General features: G+C 39.9%; 1 protein-coding gene across 4 annotated transcripts in view; it reads right to left on the bottom strand.

Annotated features, from left to right (window-relative positions):
* Window positions 1-720: 720 nt before the first annotated feature.
* LOC127841440 (biorientation of chromosomes in cell division protein 1-like 1) overlaps window positions 721-14,154 on the bottom strand; it is a 44,133-nt gene continuing 30,699 nt past the window's right edge. For 3 of the 4 annotated variants that reach the window (XM_052370261.1, XM_052370264.1, XM_052370263.1), the window contains 7 exons: window positions 13,349-13,709; window positions 10,063-10,198; window positions 8,553-8,730; window positions 7,850-8,114; window positions 6,765-7,628; window positions 2,276-2,500; window positions 721-1,974 (listed from right to left, as the gene is read on the bottom strand). In XM_052370261.1, coding sequence (XP_052226221.1) covers window positions 1,029-1,974; window positions 2,276-2,500; window positions 6,765-7,628; window positions 7,850-8,114; window positions 8,553-8,730; window positions 10,063-10,198; window positions 13,349-13,709 — 2,975 coding nt within the window. In that variant the 3' untranslated portion in view covers window positions 721-1,028. The remainder of the gene's footprint in view (window positions 1,975-2,275; window positions 2,501-6,764; window positions 7,629-7,849; window positions 8,115-8,552; window positions 8,731-10,062; window positions 10,199-13,348; window positions 13,710-14,154) is intronic. The other variant, XM_052370262.1, reaches the window with a different exon arrangement.

The raw sequence follows: 14,154 nt of genomic DNA, 5'->3' as shown, positions 1-14,154 counted from the left end.
AGGGGTCATCTGCTAGTCATGATCAATCTACCTATCAAGTTTCATGATCCTAGGCATAAGGGTTCTTGAATTACCATCCGGAAACCATTTTACTATTTCGGGTCACCGTGACCTTGACCTTTGACCTAGTGACCTGAAAATCAATAGGGGTCATCTGCTAGTCATGATCAATCTACCTATGAAGTTTCATGATCCTAGGCATAAGCGTTCTTGAATTATCATCCGGAAACCATTTTACTATTTCGGGTCACAGTGACCTTGACCTTTGACCTAGTGACCTCAAAATCAATAGGGGTCATCTGTGAGTCATGATCAATGTACCTATGAAGTTTCATGATCCTAGGCCTAAGCGTTCTTGAGTTATCGTCTGACAACCACCTGGTGGACGGACCGACCGACAGACCAACCGACCGACCAACATGAGCAAAGCAATATACCCCCTCTTCTTCGAAGGGGGGCATAATAAATGAGTTATTACACCAAAACAATATTCTAAATGATTCTTAACAATGTTATTGTGTTTTTAATACTTTTTATTCATTAATTTGGAATATTGTTTAGTGAACTGAATATGTAGTGAATCTTGTTCAAGTACTAAAAGTCGTCTCCGTGGCCTATTAGTTAGAGACTACGGTGATAAAGAATGACGGTTCGATCTTTAAACCCTCTTTCTCCCTCTATGGAACTACTACTCAATTTTATCAAGGGAAACTAAGTCGCTTATTTACTTTTACAGCATTTATTGTTAGAATGATGCCACCCTAAAACTCACAAGTTATCATGGCTAATCATACAAATGTCCTCTGATCTACAACAAAATTAACATTCAATAACTTCACTGTTTACCTTTCCCTATACGCATAACAAACTGTTAAGACACTCTCTACAAGCTACTGTCAAGAATACAGCCTGAATCACTTTAGTTCATTATATTGCATGGTCACGCACTGATAATAACATAAATATGAAAAAGAATCTGCTGATTAAACTTCACAGGGTCTTAAATCTATGAAATATTGTCATAGAATTTACTTTCTTTTGGAATGTTTAGATTTTTTCTTTTTTGACTTTGATCGTCGGGGTCTCAAATCTGGTGACAACGGTGCATTACGGCTGGATCGCGTCTGGACAGGATAGTCTTCTAGATCCACTTCTTCAGCATCTCCAGGGGACATCTGAGCCCTTGCTTTATTGCGGAGATCACCAGAGGACGAGCCAGAAGCCGCCATCTCCTGTAGTTCCATTCTGCTGTGACGCCTGCTGGACCTCCGCACTGGGACTTCCTCAATAACACCGAACTCATCCGAATCAATGGGAGAGCCTGGGGCCCCGCCAGAGAGTGGTGAGACTGGGCCCAGTGGTCCAGGGCTCACAGGGGAACCAGGAGAGCCTCCAAGGTTGCGTAGATCCGGGGGAGATGGCGTGAGTTCTCCGGAAGACGGCGGTGACGGGGTGCCAGCTGCAGTGTGGATTTTAGTTCGTTTCAGAACTGGCGGCGTATTTCTCTGGTGGCGGACTGGAGGTGGTGACACAGACTGGCGTCTGGACATGGTGGGATGGGGCGGTGGCGACGGTGATGGGGATATTGACTCAAATGATCGTCCACTTCTCGTGCGTTTCCTTTGAATTATTGGAGGCGGGGATGGTGTGAGTGATTCCAGTCGATGCCTCAACCTACCACCAATACCGCCAAACTCTGGTGACAGTGAGCGTTCAATGTACCTGCGTTGGGGAACAGGTGGCGATGGGGTGGCATCCTCTCTGTACAGGGTACCCCGCTCTGTAATTCCAGTTCGCAGTGGCGGTGAACGCGAGCCTTCCCGGTATACGGGAGGTGGGGAGTACACTGGTCGTCGTTCTGGAGGCGGTGAGGGACTGGCATCCTCACGGTACAGTGTACCACGCTCTGTTACGCCTGTCTTGCCTGGACCTTCATGCAGATCCTCTGGGGGATAATAGTCATCCTCCCCATATCTGCAAGTATTGCATTTTGTTTGTTTGCCATTTTCATGCAATCAGAATACTGGCAAGGAGCTCATGTTTGATTTAAGTAAATTGGTTAACTTCTCTATTTATGGGCTTGCAGTTTAATTTACAGTTCTTAAACCAACTAGGCTGATTATCTGTGACAATTTGTTCACAACATGTACATATACTAGTATGTAAAAAATGATTATTACTGATTAAATTTAATTTTGAACACTCCAAAATTGGCAGGTAATAAGCTGCTTCAATGTTAGATATTTAAAATAAAGGCAAAATGAGCGCTACTCACTCAAATGGTCGTGCTCGGCCTGGAATCTCTTCCCAGTAGGGGTCTGGGGCCACAAACCTTGGCCCCGGGGAGAAGAATGGCTTTCCTGGGGACATGCCTGGTACCCGCAGTGGGGAGCCATCTGGGCCCATGTGCATTGGAGATGGGAAGCGACCACGTCCTATGGGTGGTCCACGCGGTGGACCCCTGATAATGGGTGGCATGGGACCTCGCATTGGAAAGGCACTGAAAGTACAAAAAGAAAGAAAGTTATCATGTAGTTATTAGGGACGTTCATAGTGTATTTTGACTATGGGCATAGTCGTAATGTATTTTATTATGGACATATTCATAGTGTATTTTGATTATGGACAAATCTTATGTAGGCTATATTATGGGCATTTCAGAGCTTATTTTGATTAAGGGCAAAGTCATAGTGTATTTTGAATGGCAAAGCAAGTTAAGACAGAGGAATTAGATCAGTAAATTGACATGAAATCTTAAAACAAGAGGGCCATGGGCCATAAGGCGCTCACCTGAGACCCAAAGGAACTAAACTATTCTGGGAAGGTGAAGTTCAAAATAATAAAAGTACTTCATACAGACGGGCGTACATAATAAACTTGCGCTTTATAGTTTGATTATTTAGTGTAAAATCTTCAAAAGAGGATGAGTGCTGAGCAGACAGGTGGTAGTACAGACTTAGTGTCCTCTATTATTAAAATACGTTTTCACTGTTTTTCCATTCAAAGTTATTTAGAACAAGGGCTGTTTGTAAAACATGCATGCCCCCCATATGGGCTCTCCGTTGTAGTGACAGCCATTGTGTGAATATGTTTTTTGTCACTGTGACCTTGACCTTTGACCTAGTGACCTAAAAATCAATAGGGGTCATCTGCCAGTCATGATCAATGTACCTATTAAGTATTATGATCCTAGCCATAAGCGTTCTTGAGTTATCAACCGGAAACCATTTTACTATTTCGAGACACCGTGACCTTGACCTTTGACCTAGTGACCTGAAAATCAATAGGGGTCATCTGCGAGTCATGATCAATCTACCTATGAAGTTTCATGATCCTAGGCCTAAGCGTTCTTGAGTTATCATCCGGAAACCATTTTACTATTTCGGGTCACTGTGACCTTGACCTTTGACCTAGTGACCTGAAAATCAATAAGGGTCATCTGCAAGTCATGATCAATCTACCTATCAAGTTTCATGATCCTCGGCCAAAGCGTTCTTGAGTTACCATCTGGAAACCATTTTACAATTTCGGGTCACCGTGACCTTGACCTTTGACCTAGTGACCTCAAAATCAATAGGGGTCATCTGCGAGTCATGATGAATGTACCTATGAAGTTTCATGATCCTAGGCCCAAGCGTTCTTGAGTTATCATCCGGAAACCACCTGGTGGACGAACCGACCGACCGACAGACTGACATGTGCAAAGCAATATACCCCCTCTTTTTCGAAGGGGGGCATAAAAATGATACTCTGATTTTCAAGTAATACTGCATTTCACATATCATACATGACGTATGTCTGTATATAAAATTAATTAGAATAATGGTATTTCTGACTTTCACATAATACTGTATTTCACATATCATCCATGTAGGCCTACATGACTTTTGTATATCAATCTGTATTTATGATTTAAAATTAATTTTCATACTTCATTTAAGAGTTAATTTTTGTTTATTATTCACATTTGTAAGTGTTGTTTGTAAACAATTCCTCTACGCTTCTACTCTTTATTTACAAACAATGCAAAACTAAAATGCATTTTAATTGTGAAATTTATTCTTAAATACAAGCTGCATTTAATATCATAAGTATCGCAAATAGTTGGTTTAAAGTACATTTTCTCTATCTCTTTAATTCTTGAACAAAGTACATGTATATCTGTGATATGATATGTGTACATGTAGACACGATTGTTTTTTGTCATAAATGTTCAACAGTAAAGTTGGAGAATATTTCAATCTATTTTTGATTGATCAATATAATTGAATTTTGACAACAGTTGTTGCCTAAGCTGTAAAGGATATTTTTACGTACATATCTTTACTTTTTCTTCTTGATACTCATAATATACACTGGGACTTTGTGATAGTTATAAGTTAAATAATAGCCATAATTTGAGTAAGTTCAATCAGGCATCACTGTACTTAAAGCTAAGAAATATCATCCCATTAAATTTATATATATTGTATAAACCTTTCTTGGAAATATATAAGTACATAATTTTGCTATTTCAAGAGCTTGCTTCAATGTTGTAGTCTGTTCTTTTTATGCAGTCAGCATGCTGATTTTTATATGAAAATAAATGCCAGACAGATGTATTTATGTGTTTATCTCTATATTGATACCACTGTATAGCAATTGCTGTTCCATGCTGTTCACTGCAAAGGGCTGTAAACAAGGGGTTAGGCATCAAGCAACTGTCAGAGATAATGAGGTACCTGCTGTGGCTAATGGTTATTTCATTGGTCTGCAGTCATTAAATTACATGCAACAAAATGTGTGAAAAGTGGCCAGCACAGGAATTTGGGGCCTGACTCTAAACTGTTTCTCCCCAAAGTAATTTTCTGTGAAATTAATATTACTACTTAAAATTTTGAGATTATTTAATAAAGGGTTTTCAGATGGCAAAAATACATTTGTTGCACTTCACCCCCAACCAATCATCAACATAATAATCCTCTGTTATTATGGCCATGTTTTTCAAATGTTCACGCGACTATTTTCAAACTCGTCCGAGGTATCCACATAACCAATGTTTTGACCAAATTTCATGATGATTAGGCACAAAATGTGACTTCTAGAGTGTTCACAAGCTTTTTTACTATATAAATATAAGGAAAAAGACCCCCCCCCCCCCCTGGCAGCTATGTTTTTTTACCGATCTGAACCATTTTCAAACTCAACCGTCGTATCCAGGAAACAAATGTTCTGACCAAATTTCATGAAGATTGGACCAAAAATGTGACTTCTAGAGTGTTCAAATATTTTCACTAAATACATATAGAGTAAACTGCCCCGCCCCCTGGCGGCCATGTTTTTTCACCGATCTGGACCATTTTCGAACTCATCGAGAAATCAATAAAACCAATGTTTTGACCAAGTTTCATGAAGATTGGGCAAAAATTGTGACTTCTAGAGTGTTCACAAGGTTTCAATATAGCCATATAAGGAATACTGCCCCACCCCTGGTGGCCATGTTTTTCAATGGACCGGAACAATTTTTGAACTCAATCAACATATCATTAAGACAAACATTTTGGCAAAATTTACATGAAGATTGGGCATCAAATGAGACTTCTACAGTGTTCACAAGGTTTTTCTTTTTTTTTACCTAGTGACCTAGTTTTTGACCCAGCATGACCCAGTTTCGAACTCAGTCGAGGTATCATCGGGACAAATGTTCTGACCAAGTTTCATGAAGATCGGATAAGAAATGTGGCCTCTAGAGTGTTCACAAGGTATAATGTTGAAGACGCACGACGGACGAAAGGCGATCCCAAACGCTCACTATGAGCAGGTTGAGCTTAGGTGAGCTAAAAACAAATGTTCAGACCAAGTGTCATGAAGATTGGAGAATAAATGTGACTCCTAGAGTGTTAACAAGGTTTAACTATAGCCATATAAGCAAAACTACCCTGCCTCCTGGCGGCCATGTTTTTTTACCGATCCAAAGCATTTTCAAACTCAACCGTCATATCCAAGAAACAAATGTTCTGACCAAATTTCATGAAGATTGGACCAAAAATGTGACTTCTAGAGCGTTCTCATTTTTTCACTATATACATATAGAGAAAACTGCCCCGTCCCCTGGCGGCCATGTTTTTTCACCGATCTGGACCATTTTCGAACTCGTCTGAGATATCAATGAAACCAATGTTTTAACCAAGTTTCATGATGATTGGGCAAAAATTGTGACTTCTAGTGTTCAAAAGGTTTCTCTATAGCCATATAAGGAATACTGCCTTGCCCCCTGGCGGCAATGTTTTTCAATGGACCGAAACCATTTTTTAACTCAACCAACATATCATTAAGACACACATTTTGACAAAGTTAAATGAAGATTGAGCATCAAATGTGACTTCCACAGTGTTCACAAGGTTTTTCTTTTTTTTGACCTAGTGACCTAGTTTTTGACCCAACATGACCCAGTTTCGAACTCGGTTGAGGTATCATTGGGACAAATGTTCTGACCAAGTTTCATGAAGATCGGACAATAAATGTGGCCTCTAGAGTGTTCACAAGGCAAATGTTGACGACGGACGCACGACGGACAAAAGGCGATCACAATAGCTCACCATGAGCACGTTGTGCTCAGGTGAGCTAAAAACACCAACAGCATTATTTTGACAATAATTTTATTCAAAGACAACAGTAATTTGAACTATAAAAAAAAATCTTATTATACATTACGAGTTTATTTTAATACACAAACAAATGATTAGGCAATTTAATGTTGCCAATGCAGCAAACAAACCACTCACCCAGGTGGTAAAGGTCCCCTGGGTCCCATTGCACCTAAGGGTGGCCTTGGTCCCATAGGCCCCATGGGTCCCCTCGGTCCGAATGGTGGCACTATCAGTTGACGGGCTCTCTTGGCAGCTTCACCAAAATCCACTTCCTCCACTGGTCTAGCTTTTCTCCTCCTTTCAGCTTCTGAATCGTCTGAGTAAGACGACCTTTTCGATGATATCGAAGAAATTGACCTTGATCTTGAGCGAGTAACTGACCTTGACCCTGTTGAAGATCTTGAGTGTGATCTCGACCTGGAATATGACCTTGACCTGCTATATGAACCTGACCTTGACTCACTGCTGATGGAGGAAAGTGACCGAGATCCGGATCGCGACCTTGACCTACTTCTACTTGATTTTCTTTTCTTAGATTCTGAAGACTGGCTTGATTTTGAATTTCCAGATTGGGATCTCCTTTCAGACCGACTAGACCTACTTGATAAGCTCTCTTGTGACTTGGAACGCGAACTTGACGTCTTACTTCGCTTCGGTGACCTGGATTTTGATCGTGACAAACTTTTCCTTTTCTTGATTGCCTTAGAAATAACACTTCCACTGGACGACTCGGAATCCTCAGAAAAGCTTGGTGAAGCCGGGGCTTGAGGCAGGGCGAGTTTTTCCAGGCTGATGTCCCCTTCGGCTGGGGGTGGAGGCAGGGGTGGGAGTGGTGGTGGGGAGGGCTCCGTGGGGGGTGGGGGTGGCTCGTTAGGCAGCGGGGGTGGACTGGTGACAGACTTGCGGGAGAATGAGTGACGAGGCTTGTAAAGGTCATCCGTGTTGTAGCTTTTCTTGGATGTCTTGGGGTCAGCCCTGTCTCCTTTAGGGTCACTGCTTCTGAATCAACAATATGATTTTAAATGATTAAAGCTTTAAGCTTTAGATCCACTCAAAATAAAAACTGTGTATGGCTATACATTCCTAAATAAAGCCATGAAGAAATTTCATTTTTAAATAAAAGACATGCAATTGAAGATACTGCAATCTTTTCAACAAAACGTATAATCATCAGGTTATTTTTTCAATTCCAGAACACTATCTTTCAAGTCAAAACAAACCGAAGTTGTCTCCCTTCACCCTGGCCGGAAGGTGGTTGTTTCTTCGAGGCTGGTTCACTGCCGACAGCTTCAGACTGGCTTGAAGTGCGCTTCCGTTTCCTCTTTCCCTCTGCTTGGTCAGTTTTATCAGAGACTTCGCTGGAGTTACTCTTAACATCATCGCCAACCTTGCTCCGACTACGCGTGACACGGACATTCTCTGTGACAGCAGCAGTGTCTGCAGACGTGACTTCAACCAGTTGTGAATCCCCTTCGTACGTATCACCTGATAAAAAGCTATGATATCATGAACAGAGCCAACAGTCCAGCACAAGTAATTTAACACACTTTGTAGTGTAAGCGAAGAGTTATGCTATCAAAAGACAAAAGACTCTACTTTAATTAAAAGTATATTGATGTGAAGGTTTGAGACTCATATATCTAAGATTTTTAGTATATGGGGCTTTCAAATAAGTTTTCTCACTTAAAAAATGCTTAAAATGATAAGTTCACTGTTTTCCTATTGTAGTATTCTGGACAAATAACAATACAAACAGATATCACTTTGACTGAAACAATCATGCAAGATAAGCACAATAACAAAATTGTACAATTATTGTTTTAAAACAGCAAATCACAATTATATGTTTGATAATAAATAGCCAAATAAATAGCTTCTTATAAGCTTTACTAAAAGTCACGAATTAAAGACATTGGCTCTAACCCTCAGTGTACTCTATGTGTGCATCCCCTGTGGTGTGTAGCAGGTAGGTGTGTCCATCCTCCGTAGTCAAAAGCTCTCCCTGGTTGGCATACTCAGTAAAGTCTAGTGTCTCCATGGTAACCTGGTTATGACCTTCAGGCCCGACCTCATCTGGCAGTGGGATCTCCAGGAGATGGATCTGTGTGGAGAATAACCAAAAAGAAATTGGCAGCGCTCTGGGAAAACCAGGCTTAATGCACAGGCTAACCAGGGAAGAAAACCAGGCTTAATGCACAGGCTAATCAGGGAAGAAAACCAGACTTAATGCACAGGCTAATCAGGGAAGAAAACCAGGCTTAATGTACATGCTACTCAGGGAAGAAAACCAGGCTTAATGCACAGGCTAATCAGGGAAGAAACCAGGCTTAATGCACAGGCTAATCAGGGAAGAAAACCAGGCTTAATGCACAGGCTAATCAGGGAAGAAAACCAGGCTTAATGCACAGGCTAATCAGGGAAGAAAACCAGGCTTAATGCACAGGCTAATCAGGGAAGAAATTTTCTATAGAATTGGTTGTTGGAAGGATATGTCTTCTAAATAAAAATCAAGTCCTGACAGAGGGCTTTGTCCCAAACTGCACAGACTTATGTGCTATGATACTTACCACACATGCATTAAGCCAGGTTTTCCCATAGCACAGCTCAATTCATTGTTGTTCTAACTCAGAATGAGGATTTTATTTCAAATTTGGTTTTCAATCAATTATTTTAACAATACTGGTAGATGATTTACTTGATTTTATAATTTTATTGATAAGTGATCATATATATTTTTAATTTAGCATTCACACAAATATTTTATTTCAAAGGAATTTTATAGTTTTACAACGAGTACAAGAGTCCCTTACCTAAATAATAAAAATTGGGCATAACAAAGATATTGCCATCTGTAAATAAGTAATGTGTTGTAATTAACTCTAATGTAAATTTGTCACTATAGTGTTTTTTTAATCTTCACCATACATTAAATCTCTGGTGAAAAAATGTTGCACATTAGCGACAACTGATGCTTAATTTATACAACAAGTTTCATTATTATATGATATCTACTTTTCAAGTTATTGCTGAATTCATTCGAGTATACATCTTAAATAGAAACAGTCACCCGATATATGACTTCTGGAGAAATTAAAGTTGAAGCATAATCTTGTCATCACTTTTAATATGTATACAAAGTTTGTAATCCTATCTTATATACTTGTCAAATGTATTAGTTTTTGAGGACAGAGGGACGTATGAAGAGAGGAGGTAGGAAGGAACTGACATACAAATGGCAGACCTACAGCCAAATGTGTATACCAAAGAGCAAACTGAAAATGGCTCTGTGCATACAGCATAAAACCAGAACAGCCTGCGAGTAACTCACAGTCTGTTCAGGTTTTATGCTGTTTGCTACTCATCAGTATCTTAGCGTTGGCAATGAAGCCTTTAAAACGTCTAAGTGGTAAAGGGTTAAGGCTCACACACTGACCTCATTGTGGTAGTCGTAAGCATGTGTCTCTGACTCTATCTCCATTTCCACAGTCTCCTCTATCACCATCTCGTTATAGCTCTGTCCTAGATGGGTGCTAGGCAGCTCCTTGTATTCAAACTCATCAGACATAAACCTGCAAAAGAGGCACAGGTACTCTATGGTAGAAAACGCAGAACTTTCTTGGGGCAAATCCCAGAACCATCTATCACCAACAACCCATAGATTGCGGACAAACAATTAATCCTTTTAGTTTTGTTGCCATCAAGCACTCCACAAAAACAACTCACAGCTTGTTTTCGCTTTTTAGTTCAGCTACCAAGATTTTAACTAGAGCTTTGTCACAGACGTGATGAATACCCCCACATGCCGCATTGACACATAATATTTTGCATGTCGTCTTCACAAAAAACAGCGGACACCATGCTCAATTTTTAAAACGCACTAAGTGACCCCTTGACCTAGTTTTTGACCCAGAAAGGCCCATGTTCTAAGTTGGCCATAAGATCATCTCCATAAAACGTCTGACCAAGTTTGCTGAAGATCGGATGTAAACTACTTGAATTAGAGAGCGGACACCATTCTGAATGTAAAAAACACACAAAGTGACCCCGTGACCTAGTTTTAGGCCCGGAATCGCCCATGTTCAAACTTGTCCTAGAGATCATTTAGATAAAACTTGTGACCAAGTTTGGTGAGGAATGGATGAAAACTACTTGAATTAGAGAGCTGACAACATGGTGAGGTTTAAATGCACTAAGACACCCCCTGTGACCTAGTTTTTGACCCGGCTTGACCCATATTCAAACTTGACCTAGACATCATCTAGATACAACTTCTGACCAAGTTTGTGAAGATTGGATGAAAACTACTTGAATTAGAGAGCGGACAACATTGTGATGTTTAAAACGCCCTAAGTGAACCCGTGACTTTGTTTTTGACCCGGCATGACCCATATTCAAACTTGCTCTAGACATTATCAAGATACAACTTCTGACCAATTTTGGTGAAGATTGGATAAAAACTACTTGAATTAGAGAGCGGACAACATGGTGAGGTTTAAAACACACAAAGTGACCCCGCGACCTAGTTTTTCGACCGGCAAAGCCAATGTTCAAACTTGACCTAGACATCATCAAGATTCAACTTCTGACCAATTTTGGTGAAGATCGGATGAAAACTACTTGAATTAGAGAGCGGACAACATGCTGAATGTTTAAAACGCACTAAGTGACCCGTGACCTAGTTTTTAACCCGGCAAGGCCCATATTCGAACATGGCCTTAAGATCATCTAGATACAACTTCTGATCAAGTTTGGTGAAGATCGGATGAAAACTACTTGCAATAGAGAGCGGACAACATGCTGAATGTTTAAAACGCACTAAGTGACCCCGTGACCTAGTTTTTGACCTGACAAGGCCCATGTTTGAACTTGGCCTAGACATCATGTAGATACAACTTCTGACCAAGTTGGTGAAGATCGGATGAAAACTGCTTGAAATAGAGAGCGGACACTTAATACGGACCGACCGACAGACCGACAAACAAGCTCACTCCTATATACCCCCCTAAACTTCGTTTGTGGGGGTATAATAAGATGTTCTTTAAGAAATACTTTGATGATGAACAATAAACGACTCACCTTTTAAGTTTATTCCTCAGCAAGCACTCCACAACTCACCATTTAAGAAAACCTAACAAGTAATGGGGGCCTATTTGCATTTATTAGTAAATTACCAGTCAGCACAAAAAAGTAGAACAAACTAGGGCCTTTGGATTTGGTCCGTATAACGTTTTCAAGCCAACTGGGAGGTCATTAAAATGGGAGGAAGACCTCAGAACTATGTACTATTTATTTTATTACACCAAACACTTTTTATCAGTTCTATTATAAATGGAAAAATATAACAAGAGTGCAAAACTGTCACAAGTTACGCCCGTTCAAAGGTTTTGGACACCATGCTCAATGCTTGAAATACACTAAGTGACCCCGAGACCTAGTTATTGACCCGGCATGACCCATATTTGAACTTGACCTAGATATCATTTAGATGTAACATCTGACTTAATTTGGTGAAGATCAGATGAAAACTACTTCAATTAGAGAGCAGACACCATGCTAAATGCTTGAAATGCACTATGTGACCTCATGACCTCCTTTTTGACCCGGCATGACCCATATTCTAACTTGACCTACATATCATCTAGACACAACTTCTGACCAAATTTGGTGAAGATCGGGTGAAAACAACTTCAGTTAGAGAGTGGACACCATGCTTAATCCTTGAAATGCACTAAGTGACCCCATGACCTAGTTTTTGACCCGGCATGACCCATATTCAAACTTGACCTAGATATTGTCTAGACACAACTTCTGACCAAGTTTGGTGAAGATCGGATGAAAACTATTTGAATTAGAGAGCGGACACTGCTGAGGACGCCACCTGCCGCATTTAAAAACGGGCGTATACAAAGCATTAACACGAGATAAAAGTGTATGTTAAGGAAATGTTGTTAATGTCATCTGAGAGAATAAAGGTTTGATCAATATATGTTTATTTTTGGTGGACTGTTATAAAAAGTTTTGGATAAGAACAAGAATTTATCTCCAGAAAAAGAGTGTCCGGAGTTTCACCACTTGCTATGTCAGTAGTTTTAACCCATGTTCATTGAGTTCTTTATTTTGAAAAGCGAACAACAAGCACCAAATTTCCAATTCTGATAAACAACAATTATAAGTTATATATATATATACTGTTATAAATCTGTTTTTAGCAATCAATAAACAATCTCACCAAGTAGGTTTGTTCTTAACAAACAATCCAGATCAAAGTAACCATTGAGTTGATTTGCTAACAAGCACTCAATACTCAACAAATAAGTTTGTTTGTTAACAAGCACTCAACAGCTCCCCATAACAGTTGATTTGTTAACAAGAACTCAACATGTCACCATATAAGAGGGATTTCAATGGGTTTTGAAAACTTAGGCTTCAAATGACACTGAGCCTAAAAATTTAAGGGATGAAAATACTGTATCTAGATAATTTGTTTCTGAAGTTTTGTTGACTGCCCAACATATGTTGCCTTTTATAACTTTAAGTTTATATTGATTATCTAAAAAACATTTGTAAAAAAGATAAAATACATTGTATGTTAGTTCAAGGTAACATTTGCATCTAAAAGTATGGCAAATAATTTAGAGGAGTCAAAAATAACAAAACTGCTTCAATTAAAATCCCAGGTATAAGTTAATTTACTATCAATCACTCCATCCACAACTCACCTCTTGTTTCTGCTCCTCTGCCTCCTACTCCTTCGCTCCATCACCTTCTGTTCCTTGAGCTCGGCCTTCAGTTCCGCCTTCGTTTTCTTATGCTTTCTCTCTTTTTTCTCAGGAGAGCTGCTGTCTGCCAGGTTAGTGTCATCAAGGGTGATGTGCGACTCAGCCACGCTGGAGTCCAGAGCTGCGTTGGAGTCGGCCACACTTGTGTCTAGGGGGGTGCTCGACTTGCCTGGAGTGCTGGAGTGCTCCTCAGAATGAATGCTGTGGTTTTGTTCGGGTACTTCAGTTATCTCGATGCTTGCTTCTGTCTTGACCTCTACGATGTCTGGTTTGATAGAGCCCAATGGGTTTTCATCTTCAGCTGGAGTGGAAAATAGTTTGTTTGATGGAAAAGGAAAATATGTATTTCATAAGTTTTCAAAATAATAAGGTTTGATTAAAACATTTGAGTTGCTTAGAAAATAATCTGTATACAATTTCTGACAGTAAAAATGTTGTCCAGCATGTTTATTTATATCTCCATCATGAATGTCTTAGGCCATTCCTTGTAATATCCATGCGACAGAATTCTCTGTTATGTCAATAACAAACAAGAGCACCGCCTTGCGGGTGCAGACCACTCATCTATTTTCCTTTTAAAGGTGAAGGGACTCTCATTTTCAATCACAAAGGAGGGAGGGGTGGAGTGAAGAGGGGTGTTTAGTGTGGGGGTGTGGACATTTATTACATTATTTTCAAAAAAATGCGAAAAAAAATGCAAAAAAAAAAATTGGGGGTGGGGGGTGGGGGGGGAATTCTTGGGTGCA

Source organism: Dreissena polymorpha, chromosome 8 (assembly GCF_020536995.1).
Source record: "Dreissena polymorpha isolate Duluth1 chromosome 8, UMN_Dpol_1.0, whole genome shotgun sequence".
Lineage (NCBI taxonomy): Eukaryota > Metazoa > Mollusca > Bivalvia > Myida > Dreissenidae > Dreissena > Dreissena polymorpha.
This window is presented reverse-complemented; position numbering and strand designations above follow the sequence as displayed.